This window comes from Tauraco erythrolophus, chromosome 1, assembly GCF_009769465.1.
Source record: "Tauraco erythrolophus isolate bTauEry1 chromosome 1, bTauEry1.pri, whole genome shotgun sequence".
Lineage (NCBI taxonomy): Eukaryota > Metazoa > Chordata > Aves > Musophagiformes > Musophagidae > Tauraco > Tauraco erythrolophus.
In genome coordinates, this window is record NC_141465.1 from 76,999,138 (window position 1) to 77,018,978 (window position 19,841).

Consider the following 19,841-nt stretch of genomic DNA (forward strand, 5'->3'; position numbering starts at 1 on the left):
TTTTGTTTCCCTATCAGATCCAGTGGGCTTCAAAAAAACCCAGCCCTCAGCTCGCTTCAGACTTTTGAACTGAAACTGAAGCAAAACACACCGACAATAATTATGCTTTACGGTCATGGCTACACCATGTGAGGCCAGAGGAGATACATAGCCAAGGCTGTGAGTGTGGACCTGGCTGGTCAGCTCTAGAAAAGGCTGACGTTGAGCAACACGGTGCTGCTGCAGCGTCTGTCCTGGAGCGAGGGACCGCTCCCTGCCAGGGAGCAGCCTCCGGCACCAAAGCTGTGGCCACCGTCTGTCCGTGAGGATGTATGTGGCAGGAGGAACACCAAAGATTTCTAAAGCTTCTCTAGAAGTTACCTTGCTTCGTTTTGGAAACACTGACATTGTCTGACGGAGGTACGCTCTTCACACACAGGTATACAAAGCTCCTGATACTCACAGCCCCCATGGGTGCTTCTCCCTTGCCAAAAAAGTGCCCAAGTGTACAAGAAACAAAGCAGCTTTAGGCAAGAAAATTGACATGTCCTGACCCTTCTTGCCATGTGAGAACTGTCCCGGCTGGGGTTTAATGTAAGAAAGTGTGAACAGACAGGATTTCTCTTCCTCAATCATTGGGAGTTGAGTTTGAACCATTTGTTGCTTCTGCTCTACAACGCCCTTAAAGCCCTCTCCTGCTCCAGTCCTTCTCCGTCCCTGCAAGTCATCCCCTTACCTCCTTTCCATCCCACACACTCGTTCTCAGCAGGCTTCTGGCTCAGGATGTTTGTGATGTATCCAAATCGACTGGTCGACCTGGTGGTTTTCCACATCACTTGTGACCTTGGGTTCCTTTCAAACCAATCCTGGGCTGATGCAATGTATACAACTTTATGACAGAAACTCTCCTTGATTCTGCAGGAATTTTACGTCCTTTCTTTAAAGCATTTAAAAAGAAAAAAATAGATCAGAGAAGATGGTGTGAAGAAGTCAGTGGCAGAAGGGTACGTCCTTCCTCATAGCACATCTGCCTCTGCCCTGAACCAGGGGATTGCGCTGAAGGATTTGTTACTTGAACAAGCAATTAGGGGGAAAAAAACCCAGAATAAACCAAAATATAATAAAATAAAATAAAACAATATACTTGTTAAAGACGACTCCACTTTCTTTGGACTATTCTTCTTACCCCGGGCCCCTCTTCCCAGAGCTGCGCCGCAAGAAAGGATCGCCCCGACTCCACTCTCATTTTAAAATGCTTCTTTTTATTTCAGTGGTTGTACATTGGGTGAATGAATTTTAACGTCACAACAGAAATAGAATGGCTATTTAACAGACCACTAGTAGTTATATATGCTGAAAAAGAGTGAATGGAGGGGTTTCTTTTAACTGTTACCGAAATATTCATTGTACGTGTCGTCAATTATGCTGGATGAGAGAGGCAAACAAAAAGGTATTTTGGTGAAGCGCTGTATCCTTTGAAGAAAATAAACACTGAGACATCTCAAGTAACTTGAAAACCATGTCCCAGCTACAGTATTCACTGTCTCTGTGTTGGCCCATCTCATGGTTCTTTTAGGGGGTTTTATTTGTTGTTTTTTTTTTTTTTTTTAATTAAACAAAGCATTTAAAATTTAATCACTTTCATTAGACTTTTTTTTTAAAATATAAACAAAGTTTTGGCAAATAATATTTATACAGAAAAATAGTTTTAGATCTTCCCAAATTTTGAAATAGTCTATAAAATTACTTTATAAATAAATAAAATGCAGAATCTGTTGTACACGTATTTGCACATCTCTGTAATTGCCTCCTTACTGTTAGCATAGGTTTGTACTTGTACAGTTTTCAGGAATATTACAAAGTCATAAAGTCGGAAAGTGGATCTCTTATTAAAAATACATTTTCTCTTTTTGTCTGTCAGTTTATCTGGATGAAAGACCTGATGTATCTGAAGCTTCATCATCCATGGGCAAAAAATAGTAGTATTGGATTAATTGTAAAAAACATAGAATAACAGTTATTTCGAAACATAAAAAGTTCACACAAAACAATGTCTTGAAGAGTTATCTACATAAAATATTTAAACAACATGGATAATTTACCATTTAGTATTATACAATAAGCTACCCAAATGCCTAAATTAACTATTATAAAAAAATAAAAACAACTTTGACAGATATAGGCAAGTTGCAGTGTCAACTACCTAGTTATAATGACTGAGAAAGTCTACAAATATTAGTGTTTTAATAGTATATAATGGTGATACCTTAACTGCTAAAGTAACAAGTTAAGATACATTATTTTTCCACAAATTAAAACTAACGCAACATTACAAGCACTATGTTAATTTTACAATCGAATTGTGATAATTTTTTTCTTTCGGATGATCAAATCTCCAGCTTTATATATAAATAGATAGTAATTAGACATCGGACAAACAAGATTTAGCCTGGAAAATCATTTCCTAGACAAATAATCATATGGTTAGTGCCTTCAGTCGTTCAGAACAGGCAGTGCTGCCAAAGTTTAAAATAGTTTACAATCAATCTGAAGAGGTTAAGTTAAAATACTGCAATCACTAATAATGTCCACATAGAAAACTTATGCTGCAAACAATTATACATAATATCCACTTATAACAGCTGTCTTGTTTTTTTAAACAATAATTTAAAAACTATGTCATTTATGTGATACATGTGCAACATATAAAATGTGAAATATGAAATATTTGGTACAATAGTGCTTGAAAGAAATTTCAAATCAAACAAATGAAATTTTAATTATACATATATAATTACCTTGTAAATCAACAAAGTATTTAAAAAAGTAAACAACATTAAAATCTGCTTCATCCATATATATGTATGTATGTATATATAATATGTATATAATTGTATTAAAGATATCTTCATACTTTTGTGACATAAAATATGTTTTTAAAGAAAAACAATTAAAAGAACTATTTTTTTCTCCACTCTAATCTGGTTACAATCGTATAATCCAATTAAAAAAAATGCAAATACAGTAATGATTTATTAAACTGAAACTCATTCTACATTCTTAGTGTTCAGTTAATAGCCTAGATTAAAGTCACCTGTGAAGTTTCAGTGACTCAACTGAATTTTAATTAAATTAAGAGTATCATACAAGTCTCTTCATCTACAGCCTTCTTTTTCACCTTTTCTTTCATTAGTCTGGTCTTTTCTTTTGTTTGATTTTACACTTCTAGAAGTTACTTCTTAACAGCTTGGATCTTTTTGGTAACCTGACTATGAGTTTGAAAGATTACTCGCTTCTGGTGAGATTTGACCGTTGGCATCAGGCTCACTTTCATCAAGTCTGATGTGACAAAATTTAGGCACTTCTGCAAAGTCTCTTTTAAAAACATTATAAATATACTTGTAAAATAATATTCTCAAGACTTTGTTCTTTTGGGGATTGAAAGGGGTATGAAGTTCATACTGTGCAAAATTTTTTAATTTTCTTCTGCTATTCTGCTATGATTCAAATGCAACTTCTCCACACAAGTCAAACACCAACCATGTGCATCTAAAGAATTTGTGCTTTACTTTGGACTTCTGGCTAAAAAGATTCAGATTGGCAGGGTGATGTGCAGGACACTGGGCTGCGTTTCACTTCCTCCGTCTTGGAATCAACTCGCTAGGGGAGCAAACCCAAGAGGTTTTTTTGTATTTTTTTAACCGAGAAGAAAAACCCCAATCAGTTCGGGTGAAAATTAAACCTGCAATTGGGATAAGTTTTTTTAGCCAATACATTTTAATTATTGCTGAGCTCGAAAGATTCATAAACATTGAATCTCACGAGACTAACTTCACTGGACCATTTCCGTTAGGTATAGTTATGGAGAAAAGACAAGATTTGCAAGAATTAAACTATGCTTAGAAAATCTTTAAAACTAAATGTTACCCTTTATGTCTTGAAACATCACAGCTGGTATCAGGTAGTTAACTATTTTAGGTTGGAGTATAGTAAGCATACCATATTTAATATTCATATATGACATAGCAGCACTAGCTTTTTCGAGTTTGTGATTTGTCCGTAAGAACAAATTCTTGACTTAGCATGCAGTTTGTGGCAACTCTAGAGAGGAGGAGACGGGGTAGTATGTACAGTAGCCGTGCTTGGCCGTCCGCAGAGAGGCTTCGTGACACTCCGTTCCGCTCCTGCCGGCTATTTCAGGATTATCTGTCAAGAGAAAGGAAAGCATGATCGCGCTTTTAGGCGACGCGGGGAGAGCAGTCGGCCCAGACGGCCAGCGCGGGACTAGCTAAGCCCCGGCGTAGCTCCTACGGGACAGCATCCCATACCCTCACGCTGCCCGGGAAGCATTTGCCTCTCGCAAACCTGGTCGTCCTCCTCCCGTGCGTGAGGACAGGCAGAGGGGGCGTTTCACGTGTCAAAATCCTGGAGCCACAAAAGAGGGGCCATGGCCGTGGGTCAGGTGGGGACCCTCAGCGCTCCGGCTGCCGGCAGAGGGGGGAAGCAGCCCCAGCCTCCCGAGGAGGCTCACAAGCGATTCTCCAGCTCCCACTCTGCTCCCACAAAGTCAGGAACGACCAGGGGAAATGGTGGAGGCAGGGCCCCTTGCCACTAACAAGCAAAAAACCGTACCAGGCTGAGTGTTTTCAACAAGCTAAAGTGTCTTTCCAATGCACTTATTAGCAGCTGCTTATTTCCTAAAAAAAAAAAATTATCTGCAGGTCAGCAAACTGGAGAGGTTTTTCCTGTTTCCTTATGTCAGGAGATCCAGGGGGACCAGGTAACAGTACCTCTGCCTGCCTAGCTCATCACTAACCCTGGTGCTTTACCTCCACAACGTCTCAAACTGAGGGTGAAGCAACCCTTTTACAGGCACAAACTCTCGCGCTTCCAGTACTGCGAGGGTTAAATGCACGAGGTGCCCAGCAATGAACTGGACCTGCTCTGGGGATCAGAGTTCTGATTCCCAGATTTCCATCACCTGCCTGAAATGGCTGTCAGTGAAAGCAATGTCAAAAGCTGGGGGTGGGATGTTTTATCATGCCATTGCTAATCTGTGCTCCAGACTTCGGCACGAGTCGAGGACTCGGAGTGCAGCGCCCGCTCTTCCTGTTTAATTTGGCACTCGACACATTTTGAAGCTGTATTTGTAGGTGGTATGCAAGACAGTCGTGACAGCACTTTGACCTACTTGTGTATTACGAAGCTAGACCGCTGCTTAATGCAATATTTATTTTCAAAGGGAAAAAAAAAAAAAAAAGAAAGAAAAAAGGTGTTTTGAAAATAACTTCAGCAACATACTACCTCTGACATACAGATTGCCAAAAAAGAAACACACTCACCTCTGCATGGAAGGTGCTTGTTCTAGTCCCCTGCCCGGTCACATTTAACGCACCTCACCACCAGAACCGCCTCTGCTCTCTGGACACAACCACCAGCTCCCTGACCTCGCCTAACTTGCCAGCGTGCCAAAAAGTCAGCTTTGATTACCATCACCGCTGGTGTCACGCGAGGCCTCGCCGCGACGAGACTGTGCAAACACCTGCTGCTCCAAAGGGCTTAACATCTAAATACATCATACGTATGACAAGGACATATATTTTTAATGAACTTCCACCCATTGTGAGTTTGTTAGCTTATCGCCCATCTTCTGTTTCCTATTGAAATAACAAAGAAATACCTTTGCTGGAATAATAAAGCCCTGCCTGCGATAACCCCGGTCCATCTACGGCAGGGTGATCTGACAGCACGTACAAAGAACGGAGCCCTGCTGAAAATAAGAAGCGACCAAGATTATCACCACTGATATTTTTAGCGTGTTACAACCCAACGTGTCAATGTAATTAATCAAGCAGCTTTAGCTGTACTGGGTTAGCCATAATCACACAAGTGTATTTAAGGGATCCTAAGGTCTGATTTAATGGGACACAACCTGAAATCTACTCAGTGTGAAAAAAACAGAATTTCAGACACTGCAGCTGCCTACATCGTTTGCCAACTTTTGAGGAGATAAGCTTGCCTTCTCCTGTAGCTTTTTTCTCCCTCTACAGGGAGACAGATCACTGCTCCTTATGCTGAGATGGCCTAAAAGGTCAAACTGGCTCACAAGACTGGTGCTCCCAATTCCCCCAAAACGTGTGACAGAGAAGGCAGAGAGCCTAATCTCAGGCTGTTTCTGGGGAAAAGAGTAGGACTATCCCTGGTACTTTCATGAACCCAAGCGTAACTCATCCTGCTACAGGTGCCAGGCGAGACAGAGGGGTCCTGGGCAGCGTGAAAGAGCCAGGACTCCTTCTCTGCCCCGCTCCAGCGAGCGGCAGAGCCCAGGTAAGAACTTCCACTACCCCGTCCCTATTTCTGCTGTTTCTCCCCTCCTCTTGAAACTCAGGAAACAGCGAAGACAATGTCAACACTTTCCTTTTGTGCGCAAGCATGTCCTGTTTATGCGGCTGCGGGTGCAGAAGGAGCAGCTGGAGCTCTCCCCACCAACCTTCTCCCGCTGCCAGTGGCTATGGAGCCGGGTGGCTCCCACCCCATCGTCCTTGCTGTGCTGCCGCTCGTGCAGGGGATGTAACTAGGACATGTTGCACCCTGGCTATTTCTAGTACACGTAGGAGTCCTCCTAGGAAAAAAAACCCTCAAGTCTCTCCTTCAGAACAAGCTTCTCCAGTGCAGAGAAGCAGAACTGAGAGCTACATTTGTGGTTTGTTTTTTTTTTTAACCTTAGCCACAAAGTGTAAAACATATCCCGTAGTCTTTAATTATGTGTTCACACCCCATTTCTCAAAAGATATCACAACTGTGCCGTAGCTACATACACATGTAGCAGCTTCTGCAACTGTTTTTTTCACTGTGTCTGACAGAGAAACATAAAATGCTAACCTACTTTACATGGAAAACACACTGTGAAACTCTCCTGTTTAATCTACAGACGAAGTAATAAACTGTGATGGAAGATGGAGGCTATCTAAGTCTGCATCGCTGCTAATTGCTCCATCGCTTGCATGCTGAACAAGGAGAAGCTGTACAGAACATACCGACCGAGGAACATCCCTGCAAACACCTACTACAGAGTCTCCACTCCCTCGTTACTTGGAAATAGGTCCAACAACCTTCATGTTTGCTACTGTTTGAAAAATTACATTTCAAATGTACATATATATGACTCATCATATATAATGATACTATTATATCATTGTACTTCATAGCAACTTGATATAATGTATTGACACTTTTACCATAGGATATATAAGCATAAAACCCTGAAAAATAAGACTACACAATGAGTGCGTGTGCATATACGTATGTACAAAGGTCTACAGGTCACACATGGGAAAGCATTTTCTCATGCTCTGTATGGATAATACCCACAGGCGTTGATACAGATGTGCCAGAAAACAAACCTTCTGCTGCTGCAGTAACAGATCTAATAAAAACACTATTTCTAGCATATGCAGAATAGCCTGGCACTTACAGCCTGGGGTAATAACGCACAGAAGATTTAATAACAGCAAAGAGCATTTTTTGTAGGCAACCACAGACATAGGGTACTCTCTCCACTGCCTTCTTGTTTGGCACCTGTCTGAAGTGCCAGAAAGCTGGCTACCCTTTAGACTAAAACCACTAAAACTGCCAATGTTAGCTACTAGACCTCACTGAAACTTGTAATACATAGAGCGAACCTAAATTTCTGCAAACTACTTTCTAACTGCCAAGAACCATTTGCTCTTCCAAATTTTCCAGCTCTTTAGAGGTGACATTTTCAGCTCCCAAATGCCGAGGCTTTCTCTTTTCTATCAGAGCATGGCTCTTTTAGACCTTTACCTTCAGGACCTCTGAATGACCCCAGTGGTCATTAAGCCCCCTGTGCAACACAGAACATCCCTAAATTCAGCCAGGTTGCTCCTAAGGGCAATACAGTTCTGCAGCATTGTCCATGGGAACAACAACCAAGAGCAATGTTACTGCCAAAAGTTTCGGCTTCTCACTGAACTACCAATCCATGACAAATTGACCTCAGCTTGCGATTTCCTCAGACCCAGCCAGCAAAGGTGGCCGTGGTTGGTTATTGTCTCGAGACTTAAAAAGTAAAATTGAGAATCTCTTTTAAATTAAAGTGGAAATTCCACCTTTTGTGAACTCTTTTCTGACACCCAGGTCACTATGTGCACTGCTTTACTTAATACAGTTCACAGAATTAAACAAATTTCCTAGAATCACGACTGGGTAAGAGGAATTTCAAAAACACCATTTGGCTTGAGATTTTCTGTTTTGAAGCTACAACTCACAAAGCTTCTTTATTTGTTCTTCTCTGTGTTAAATTCTGTTTCCAGTTCCAGATTTATTATACAATGATGAATACAGCAAATTCACCATTCTGCATGAATTCAGTGTACATGAACTCTTGTTCAACTAAAGACCTGTCACAGTGGATCAGCTGGAAAAACATGACTTTGCATCTACGTTGGACATGTTTCTCTTTCAGAAGTTTTGAAATTATTTCTCCAGACTACACTTTGCTCTAGAAGCGTTAACACATTTTAAGGGGGAATTCAGATTGTATTGGACCTCCACATTGCAAAGCACTTACCTCTCCAAAAATGAACTCATACATAGTAAACATTTTAGACCACTCAGCCTTTCATTTTAAAAGCAATGTAGCAATAGGAGTTTCTTGTAGACAAGATTCATCTCAGATGATTTCAGACATGTACGCCTCAGCTGGTCACCCTATTTTACATCTTCCTAGCCTACCTCAGGCAACGTATTTCAGCAGGAGACAGATTATCAACTCATAATGCTTCCCCCCCCCCTCCACCAAATGTAAGAATCTCCAGCAAATAGTTCACACTGAGGTATTTAACTTTTAGACTCCTGCATCAGGGCAGACGAATCCTTCCACAGTGACATTTTCTATTTTCATATTTTTCACACGAGTAGCAGACTGGTCAGATATATCTAGGGTATACATTAAAAACGACAGATATTTTCAGACAGCCAGCTCATATCAGGCTGTCTCATAACTTCTCCAGCTTTCTAAAAATAAAACTAACACCAAGTATTTCTTCCCTTTGACATGAAACCCAAGACTATTTATATTTCCCCATGCCTCTGGGAAATGCCTCCATCTCTTTATTTTTCATTTTCTCTTAGAACGCTCTTTTGTGGCATGCGCCTTTTTCTTTTTCTTCCAAAGAAATCAGTCGTCTTTTGTTTTTAATCAAAAGTGGGAAAGAATGAGTAAATAATCAGACATTTACTGAGAGTAATCACTACCATATCAGTTATGCTTGGTCTTACTTAATTTTTACATAGCCTTACAGATGGACTTTTCCACCTCCTTTTCTTCAGCAGCACCTTCACAGAGTACCAACCCGAGCTTTCCAATCCCCTGCCCCAGGACTCCCACTGACACTCCTCCAAGGGATGGGATTTATCCCTGTCCTCAACTGGCTGACAGCTGAGCGGGCTCCAACTCTCGCTTGCATTAAAAGCAGCCTGCCTGCTCCCAGCACTCGGGGTGGAAAGGTGCTGGGGTACACACGTCTCATCTCTCCCACCTTAGCTGTTGTCCTGCACCCTTTCCCGGTCCTGCCACTAGCTGTAATCCCCTACTGGAAGTCCCTTCCTGACCTACCATCTGCACTATGTCGCAGGCCTTGTCCCTGCCACAAGAGCCTCCCTTCCTCGTCTCTACTGAACACACTTGCACATTCGTGCACCCACCTAACCTCGGGCCTGCCTCACTCATTTGTCCCCTTCCACTTTCAAAAGTCCTCATCACCAGTTCGTACCCCTGTAAAACTAGTGTCAAGCTAGCATCTTTCTACAGGGTCATCTGCAAACACTGAAAACAAAAAATCATGAATAAATGTGTCCACAACCAAAACCTAAAGGAACTACTAATAGGGTTGGAGAGACCTACCAAAAGCAATTTGTTAGCCCTGCTATCGCTGCCGAACACTTTATCACTTTTCATAAACATGCGGAACTCCACCTTGCATTGCTGGCGTCTTTCCTGTGGTACTCCTCCTCTCTTGATGGCCAAAAACTTTGTTCTCCTTTCCAGCATATTGTGATTTAATGTCTATCTGCTTTGTTTTCTCACTAACTGTGGATCTCTGCTCAATTCAGGGGTGAAGGAGGATTTTTATCTTACTGCTTCTCCATTAATCCAATCCATCCTCAATACATTTGTCTACTTTGCTCATCAGTCAGGTGACCTCTGATTTATATATATGTAGGGTGAGATGTCCAAGCCACAGACGATCTCCTCAGTCGCCTGCCCTTATAGTAATACAGGCGGCATCAGGTTTTCCTGAGGAGCGGAGGTCCTCTTTGCTTGGCTTTCTTACAGCCCATCCCCTGACATTGTAATTCTGGTGCCCTGCTCTGACCTCACTTTTCTTCCCTAAATCTGAGCATCCCCAGTTCTGCCTGTCCCATATATTGATAACATGCCTCTGCAAATAGCTGAGGGCCAGATGTCCATGCTGAAGTGGACACATCTGCTGGCACATTTTCCTTCCATCAGGCACAAGCTGCTGGCCATCAGGGTGTCATAAAGCTGACAAAGACCTTGTCTGAATCCAGCTCTTCATGACAAACTAAAGAAAAGATCAAGGTAATTATGGGATCCCAAACGGCTCAAGGGTTCAACAGCATCATTCTTCTCATTTAGTATTCATGAGGTCCTGAAAGAGTCCAAAGCCACTTGTGTTGCCAACTCCTTAGCATGCTTATGAGCTTCAATAGGTATTTACTCAAGTAATAATGTATAATATTTAAGTTCAGCTTGATAGGTATTTACTCACTCCAAAGAAACAGGACTAGTTGTTTTAAAAATGAAAGCAATCTGGCTTTATTTATTCTTCTTTAAAGTAATAAATAATGCAGTACTAAAAATCGATCATAACATACTCTAATATATTCCACCAAAATCTATTTTAGCTAATCACACAGGCAGCAGACAGGCTACATAGAAACGAAAAAAACTACTGCTGTAGTATTTTAGGAGCACCCATACAGTGACTGTTTCGAATAGTCACTCGATTTTACCTTTCAGCAGGTCTGAGCTACTGCAATCATCTGTGTTTTTCACTTCCTACTTTCAGGTCATTTTCCTTCTCTTTTTGAATTTTAGAAACTGCCAGAACAGGCTTACACAGAGAACGGAAGAGCACAAAAGAGGGAAAGGCCAAGCACAAGTTACGCATTACCTGTGAAAGTGCTCGTAATCTTCTTGTAGGGCTGCTACTTCTCCAAACCTCCATTTTCTTAGGTGTCCTCACCTGGCTTTTTTTTTTTTTTAAACAAAACCTGCTTTGTATTTTCCTCTTACACATCACACATGCCCAAATCATGCAAAATAAGACTGTCACTACCCATGTGACATCCCTTTAGGCGAACACTGCCACTGCACGCAGAGCAGGGCTAGCGCTTCTCCAGGGTCCTCGGCAGTAACCACAGCACTGAAACCTCCTCCCCTCCCAAAGCCCAGTGCTCCAGTTCAGACTCCTTTCCAAGAAAAAGACAGTCCACTGCAACATCCAGAACTTAACTGAAACATAGAAGGGTACCCAATTTATGTTCATCAAGGTTCCTCATCAGACGTCATGTCTATAATGCTTTTGTGTCAGTTTTATAAACTCACTATACTTATAATTTGTCAGAGGGAACCTTAACATTCCTGACTTTTGACTGCTTACCATTTACTTAATTTTCTTCTTCTCTGAATACTCTTGCATAAACAGACATACATATTATCGTGTGCCACTGCAGATAATACTGCACCAAAACCAAAGTCAGTCAAAGCTAACTAATCTCTGCCCCAAGCTGAAAGTCACGGCAGGTACAACAAACAAATAAATAAATAAATAGGTGTTTCCACTGTGGTTATGTAGGCAGCCTCCTGCATATTCGAAACCAAAGAATGGCATTTCTGGTGGGCAATAAATCATACACTGAGATAAAAACATGACATTTGTTTATTTCAAGGGGAAGCAGTTGGAGCAGCTAGAGATGTCCAGATGCAATTATTTCAAAGAGCAGAATCCTAAAGAAGTACATCTGGAGCTCTGCACTGCACCGTGTTGTTAAAAATTTTATGATGGAAAAAATCAGGCTCACATGAGCTGTGTGTACACACTAAGCACAATGAAACAAACTCATTCTTCCCCAAACGTCTACAAAATGAGTTGACCTCAGACAAAATTTCCTTTGTTTAAATAATAAATACAGGCCCCAAAAGACTTTTACTCAACCTGGCTAAGTATCATTTGTTGAATAATTGAAAGCAAGAGCACAAAAGGAAGTTATCATATCAAACATAAATACATTATTTTAATTGCAATGATTCCTATAACAGGAAAGGGAAACAGGTCTTGATTTTTTTATTATGTAAAAAAAATAAGTGTTTGCCTTTGCTTACTGCTGATGTTATGCGATGCTGCCATCTAGCAGCCTATCGGAGGACGTCAGGTTTCAGCCCTTCTCTACAGGAGCGGGGTGTGTGAGGGAGGAAATTTCTAAAAAAACACGCCAAAACAGAGATTTTTCCATTTCTTCCCACTGGCTTCTTGTATATGAGCATGTGATCTAAGCATATGTAAGCCTGCCAGAAGTCTTCATCATCTACACAGAACAACGCTCTATCTTAAGAGACCAAAAAATGTTACGAAAAGTAAAACAAAGGCTTGGTTAAAGTTTGCATGAGACTTAAAACAGAGTTCCTTTAAATTTTCCAGAGTAATATTTGCGTTTGCTTCTTTGCTGCCTTACAGTTTAAGAAAACAAAGTTCTGCCACATATTTTGTAATGTCAGTCGTTTCAAGGCAATTCAAAGCATCTTTTCCTTGACACTGCTTGAGATTTGTTGTGGGCTTTAAGATTGAAAACTCTCACTTCTTAAGTCTGCAAACCATTAGTTCTGAAAGTTACAGCTACTTACTGTGACTCAGTGTCTTCAGACAAGGTAACTTGATTGAATTGATGCTTGTGATTCTTGGGTGTCTAGCACGAAAGAGGCAGCAAGCTGTTTAAGTTTGCCTTTCCTACCTGACAAGTTATTGCTCTTCAACCACCTTCCCTAGAGAAATGACTCTTCATGATCAAAGATTGTTTAGGTTCATTTTTCCAGCCTGCTGCAGGCACAAGGAGAGATGTCCTGTCCTGCATCCCAAATGCCAAGGCTTGCCAGTACCTCCACATGGCGCAGCACGACACCATACATGGGCTTGCTAGATGCCCAGTGCCATCCTGCCCAGGGCTTGTTCTCTGTAAGCATTCCCTCCGGTAATGTATCTGAGAAAGGAACCTGCTCCTCCCTCCGCTTTTTTTTACTTTTTCATGTCAGATTCAAATAGTCATTTCTGGTGTTAGAACAAATTTCTCTATGGGAGTTTTTAACTTGGGACTTCTGGAACCTTCAGACAAAAACTTCCAGTCAAAAAAAGACAAAAAAATTTTTAGATATTTATTCTTCACAGCAGAAGTGCTTTCCTACCTATTCTCCCATTCCCTTAGGAACTGCAATTAAAGCTTTTCAAATCAGTAACAATAATTTTGTGTAGGTTCTTATTTGTAATGTTGTTGTATACTGGCACTAAAGATGTAAATAACACGTGTTTCCCCTTCCCATCTTCCTTCTCAAAAGCTTGCTTTCAACCAACAAAAACGGCCATTTCCCACTACCTTCCAGTTTTCCCAATTTGTTTTCTCAGTATATTGCTACTCTCCCCATTCACAAGTTCAGCAGGTTTTCATACAGAGAAAAGGGAACGTGAGACACAAAAAGCCTTGTCAGGAGCGCCGATGACAGCCCTCTGCCCTGCCAAAGGCTTCCCGGGGTTAGACGGGCAGTCTGGAGAGGAAGCCCTTTCTGGAGACACCAGGGAATACCTACAAGAGGGAGCAACTGGCACTTCTGCTTTACGCAGAAAAGAGCTCGAGTAGGTGCCACATGACATTTTGGTCTAAGGGGATTCTGCCTCCTCTGGGAGCGGTGGCTGCCTTGGTGGGCACCTTGGCAAGGAGAGGTGCTCTGCTGCTGCACGTCCCGGCTTCCCTCCCTCCTGAGGGAGCTGCCACGCACCGTGTCTCAAATCCCCGATAAACAACCAGTATGTTTGTATTTTATGCTAGGTTAACCACTTTTTGAATTCTGGGGCAAATATTTTAATTGTCCTTTTTGTTTGTGGCACTCAGGATAACACAACTATTTTTACTTTCACTTCATTGTATTTTTACAGATCTTGACAAAACTGAAGGGTACTGAATGATTTCATAATTAATATCTGCATAATTGCCACCTAATTTAGTGCGAACGCTGATGCATAATTTAAAACAGCTGTGCTAGATAATCATAAGCCTTAGCATGAGGCAGCCTGTTGATCCTATATTTCTTTTCAGACACAGCCTATGAGTATTTCATTTTCCTACTGGATCTGCCTTTTAATTTTTTCTTCTTGGTTAAAGGCCATACAAGCAGTAGAATAAGGTTGTCACTAAACAACATCCTTAAGCAGCATTCTCTGCAATGCTATTTTTATACTGCCAGGCTCTGGCCCATTTTCATTGCTACAGAAAATAAAGCCATGTACGGTTCCATACTGAAGTGATGTGAGTGAGCCTATTTTCTTTAAAATAATCTGGAATTTGGTAATTGCCCTGTAATAACCAAGAACTAAGGAAGCAACCACTGAGCTTGAGGACACAGAAATGCTGGTGGTGTCTAACCTCCTGTGATAGTCAATGAGGTGATACAACCTAGTCAGTCACTAAGCCCACGGAGCCTGGAGACCACTTCACATGATCACCCATCGCAGGCTCAGGTCATTTGCTCACCAGGCTTTTAGTACCGTTTTGGCTAAGGTCTCCTGTCTATCATCCAGCTGCTGGTTCAGAAGTGTGCAGATTTGTCTGTAGGCCTTGTATTACAATCCTAGTATCATAGGATCATTTAAGTTGGGAAAGACCTTAAAAATCATTGAGTCCAACTGTAAACCTAACACTGCCAAAATGGAAAGTTTCCCAAAACAATTAAAATTGCTGTCAGTTTGAGCTACTCTTCTCCTTTAATATTTGGTAAGACATTAAAGTGGTCCTGGAAAGACTTTTCAGTTTTGTTTGTTTTAAGATTAGGATTCTAAAATGCGTATGGGAAAAACACATTAAAAATTCTTTGAAAACGTAGTTGGCTACAAAACATTTGAACTTAAAATGACTGATTATGTCATTTTTATAATAACTTGTGTTCCTTCCGTAGAAATTAAGCAGGTAGGTTATAGCAATTTTGCCTCCCTTTACCTCCCACGTTAAAAAAAGAGAGAAAAAAAAAGATCAAAACCAATGAGAGAACAAATACTGCATATAACCACAATTTTAAGATAATATATTGTCTGAATTGTACTATGTGAAATATTTAAAGACAAATAAAGCAAAGTGGCATTTTATTATGTATTTTATTATTTATTATTGCATTTGCTTGTCAAAATGTCTTGGATAACCTAAGACACCCAAGGTTATCTTAGCACAATCTTAAACGTCAGTAGACACATGTTTAGGCAACTGAATCAAGCCCTCCGTGACTTTCCAAGGGTGAGCCAGACTATTCTCCAGTCTTCATCTGACTGATGACCTTCACTGTCTACAAAGGGCACTTAAACTTCTACCTTGCATGTAGACACCCATACTCAGACACCAACACTTAGATGTCTTAATTTTGGGCTGAGTCCTAACCTTTTAATCCTTGTAGGACTCACCAAAGCATATATGTAAACAATGCAATAGTAAACCTTTCTACTTAGCAATTTAAAGCCCCCCAAAGCAGGTGTTGACATCATTTAAAATTGAAATTCAGTCCCAGCATTCAGAATAGCATCTCTCTCAAATCATGTCAGAATAGATCATCCACTGTGAAATCTTCTGGCTACCTGTATGTGAAGCTGGGTAGGTAACACTTTCCTTGCTTGCTCGAGTACTGCTAGTGCATTAGCTACAGGAGTAGTAATTAAAAGCTTTGTTAAAGATCTCTTAAGTATATACTTAACGCACGATTACTGCCTTAATATTTTAAATAAGATGTTTTACACACCTCTGCCCACACGCATGCACTAGAGGGAGCTAGGACCAAACCCTCTGTATACATATCCTAATGCTGCTTCTCACCGTCATTTCACACTTTTTTGAAACTTTGCTGGTTCCATCCCCCAGGAAAACGTTGTCAGCATTTCCAAACAGCAACTGAATGTAAGTTCACTAAGGATCTAACCCTGAAGCAAGGTCAAGCAGCTATGACTTCCGGCCCCACTCTGGTGGGAATGGTTGGAGCAGCTGTAAAGGTGTGGGAGGAAAAGGGGAAGGACCTCTCACAGGTCATGCTCCCAAACTTTTCACTTATCTCTGGCATTTCACCTGCCTTTCACTGGAAATCCCAAGCTGAAGTGCCCCCTCCCTCTCCTCCCATCATAGCCTGGGTAGAGTAAGCAGGGACACTCCCTGACAAGATGTCCACACTCAGTGAACAGCAACACCACCAGCTCTCGTATCAACTGAGTTAGTTTTTAACCAGGATTTGTAAAACAGGGTTTGCTAAAGCACTTTTGCTCCATCCTGTTTTCATTGCACTGAAACGCACTCTGAAGTACACCACTAGAAAACTATTCTGGTTTTAAAACCTAACTTCCATAAATCAGGAAAAGCAAGAGACTTCCAATTTTTCATATATTCTTAACTGGTGTCACCTTGCACGGATGTACTATGGTATAGCCTTTAACCCTACACAATCTTCTCACGTGCCTCATGCCATACATTGAACCCACAATGTGTAGAGTTGCTGGCCAAGCATGACCAACTGTCCATGTGTCAATGCAGGCACATTTTGACCTGTGTTATTTTCAGAAAGAAAGGACATACCAAAGACATGAGAGACAGTTCATCTTATTTCAAAATACAAGCTGACAGTACATACTAAATAATTTACTGGACCCAACAGAGTTGTTAGGTTTTTTTAGCTGTCAGCTGAGACTGTAACTTTTGAGATGTTGACTTTTCCTTCCACTGGTGCTTCAAGGACACTGGGATCATCACACTCAACCCAAGGAAGTCCAGCAATCTTTCCCCAGGCCAGAACACCAAGCCAAACGATATTGAGCTAAACAATTAAGCCCTGCTACAACTTTCTTTTCATGCTTGGCAGTGAGAAGAGAAGCAGTGAGAGCTGAAATGATGGGACGGGCTGAAAGCTGTAGGTTGATTTAAGAAGTGCAGTAGAGACACCGGAAAGAGGAAACTGTATCCCACAGATATGTAAAGCAGTGTGGCACAGGCCAGGGAAGGAAATTCTATATAGATGGGAATAAAAAAGTCCTTTTCTGAATTACACAGGAGAGTTTAAATCCATACAAGAGGACACAAACAAAGGATGTTATGATCACAAACAAAGTCTTAACTCAAGTTAATCACCTGCTCCTTCTGTTGTTTCTTGGGCTAGAGAAATACTGCGAGTTAGGACAACAGAGTTACTACGGGGCCTTTCCCACTGTTGTAGCTTTGTCCCCAACTCTTAGGACGTTGTAAATGAAGAGTAAACTTGGAGATTCACCTCTTATAAAGAAGAAATTACTACTACTACTACTACTTTCCCTACTTGCAAATGCACCATTTTTTACAGTAGCTTTTAAAGATTTGCAATGACTAAAACAAAGACAGGAGCAAGAAGAAAACAGACAGCCAATGGCACGCGCTACAGAAGCCAACAAGAGAAGCTGCTGGGGTGGAACTCATCTCCTCCACATGCAGTGGTGTGAAGCTTCAGTCACGCACCTACGCTCCTGCCACAGGCAAGAGAAAGAGGCAGGACCCTCCAGGGTAATTCACCTTGCCCTAACACAGACTTCTAAGAAAGCAGATGAACTGGATGCCGAATTTCCAGACAGCTGAAGTTAAACAAGTGGAAGCTCATCCCCGTGTTAAATCGTCCCTTCATTTCAGCATGGAGTTATATGTATACACACACACACAAGTATATGCAACTAAATACAGACAAGACACTTTTTACAACTCCTGTTGAATTTAAAATACTCTACTCCTCCAACGCCAACAAAATCTGCACTGGGAAAGGAGAGGCTCTGCCTGCCATCCTGCTAGATGAGAAAGTGCATTAAGGCACACCTATGTCTAGCCAGTGGCAATAGTTACTCACGTAAAAGTACTCTTGTTTCTTAAAAACAGAGACTGCTTACTGGTCCTCGTATAGGTGTACATGTATTTATTCTACTGCAGCTACAGTCAGACCCTCTTTCACTCAGAGCTGCCCCGGTGGCATTCCCGTGCTGGGAAAGGTCCCCAGTCGACTCCCTTCCCAAACCATCCCGTTTTCTCATAGTCCCTTGGCATCTTCAAGTCTCTCTGTCACCATTTTGGGATCACAAAACTACACTGGATACCACCTAATAATTTTCTGCTGCAGTCACTGTTCTGGGAAGGACGTTTGCCTGCTGCACTTTCCTCCTTGTCCTAAGCATTTTTTCATTAAAACAAGTTAGCTCTCAAAAAAGAACACACAGAACGACAACCTTCTTTTGATGAAAATGCTAGAAGCACTAACACCACAACACTGGCAAATGATTTTTTTTTTTTTTTAAAAAAAGAGAAAACAGACTGGTTTGTGTTTCTTTAAGAAAGTAGAGTTGTATTTCAGAGGTAGTATATTTTTTCTAAGTTATTATAAATAAACTCTTGCGGCAACTTCTACTTTTCCATGGGATACTTAAATAGTTTTGGGACTGATTGTAAAAAAAAAAAAATAAATCTGCCGGTATAACATTATTAAGCAAAACATTTTCACTGATTTCTTTGTAATTCCTTGGCAGCTGGAGGGGAATGAATCAACGGGCGAGCACTTCTACTCAGTCTGCAGCAGCTTGTTGGTCTGGCCAAGGGAAACAGAAGGAAAGGTGAGGGGGACATAGCCCTTTGCTTTCTCTTGGTGAGTAAATCTGTTTGCTTCTTCCTCAGTTTGATCTCTCAAGAGCCTGGGGGAAAAGAGCTCTCAGGTGGAAGCGCCCGAGCACGGTCCCAAAGCAACAGCAAAGCCAAAGCGACCCAAGTGCTGTGCAAACCCCTCTGTGGGTAGATGCTGGGCACATTGGGTGGGAATCTTCACAGCCCAACGGAGGAGTCAAAGCTACATGCTCTGATCTGCGCTAGGTACATCTTCCCTGGCAATCAGGTCCTACAGGAGGAGGGGGAAACCCTACCAAAATGAAAATTGCCATTAACATAACAAACTGCAGAAGAAAAGGAGAAAGTACCATTTTTCCTATCCTGCCTCTGCCAATAACCCTAGGGGTTCTTTGTAACAACGTCCTTCCTCAGGGAACTAGAATTCCCAAGTTAAAAACACGCTTTCGAACATAAAGCAGGCACAGTCATAAATAACTCGAGCGCTGTTTTGATCACTAGCATTTATTGAAAACATTCAATTTTGTTTCTCTCTTTTTTTTTCAGCTGCCTTGTCCCGCTTGTGATTTTAGACACCTTATGAATTAGTCACGTCCACACATTGCATGGAGAAGGCTATTAACACACCTGAATGTTTGAAACCTGTGATGATCTTCCTTTTGAACTTAGGAGTTAATAAGAGACTTTTGTAAGTAGTCCAGTACTACGGTGATTCTAACTCCAGCTGGGTTAATCACACAGTAATTAGGTACAAACATCGCAACACAAAACACAGCTACATCATTATTTGCAACAAATGTTAACTCTAAATAAGTGCAACCTGTCCCACAAACACTTGCTATAAACGACTTAAAAATAAAAGTAAAATTTGATGGGGTAAACACAGAAAAAAAAAAAAA

The 19,841-nt window shown here is 41.2% G+C and overlaps 1 protein-coding gene across 9 annotated transcripts in view; it reads right to left on the reverse strand.

The window, feature by feature from the left end:
* Positions 1 to 4,057: 4,057 nt before the first annotated feature.
* The window catches only part of MBNL2 (muscleblind like splicing regulator 2), a 72,082-nt gene continuing 56,298 nt past the window's right edge, over positions 4,058 to 19,841 (reverse strand). For all 9 annotated transcript variants that reach the window (XM_086611266.1, XM_086611230.1, XM_086611256.1 and 6 more), the window contains one exon: positions 4,058 to 4,185. In XM_086611266.1, the coding sequence (XP_086467392.1) occupies positions 4,058 to 4,185 (128 nt within the window). The remainder of the gene's footprint in view (positions 4,186 to 19,841) is intronic.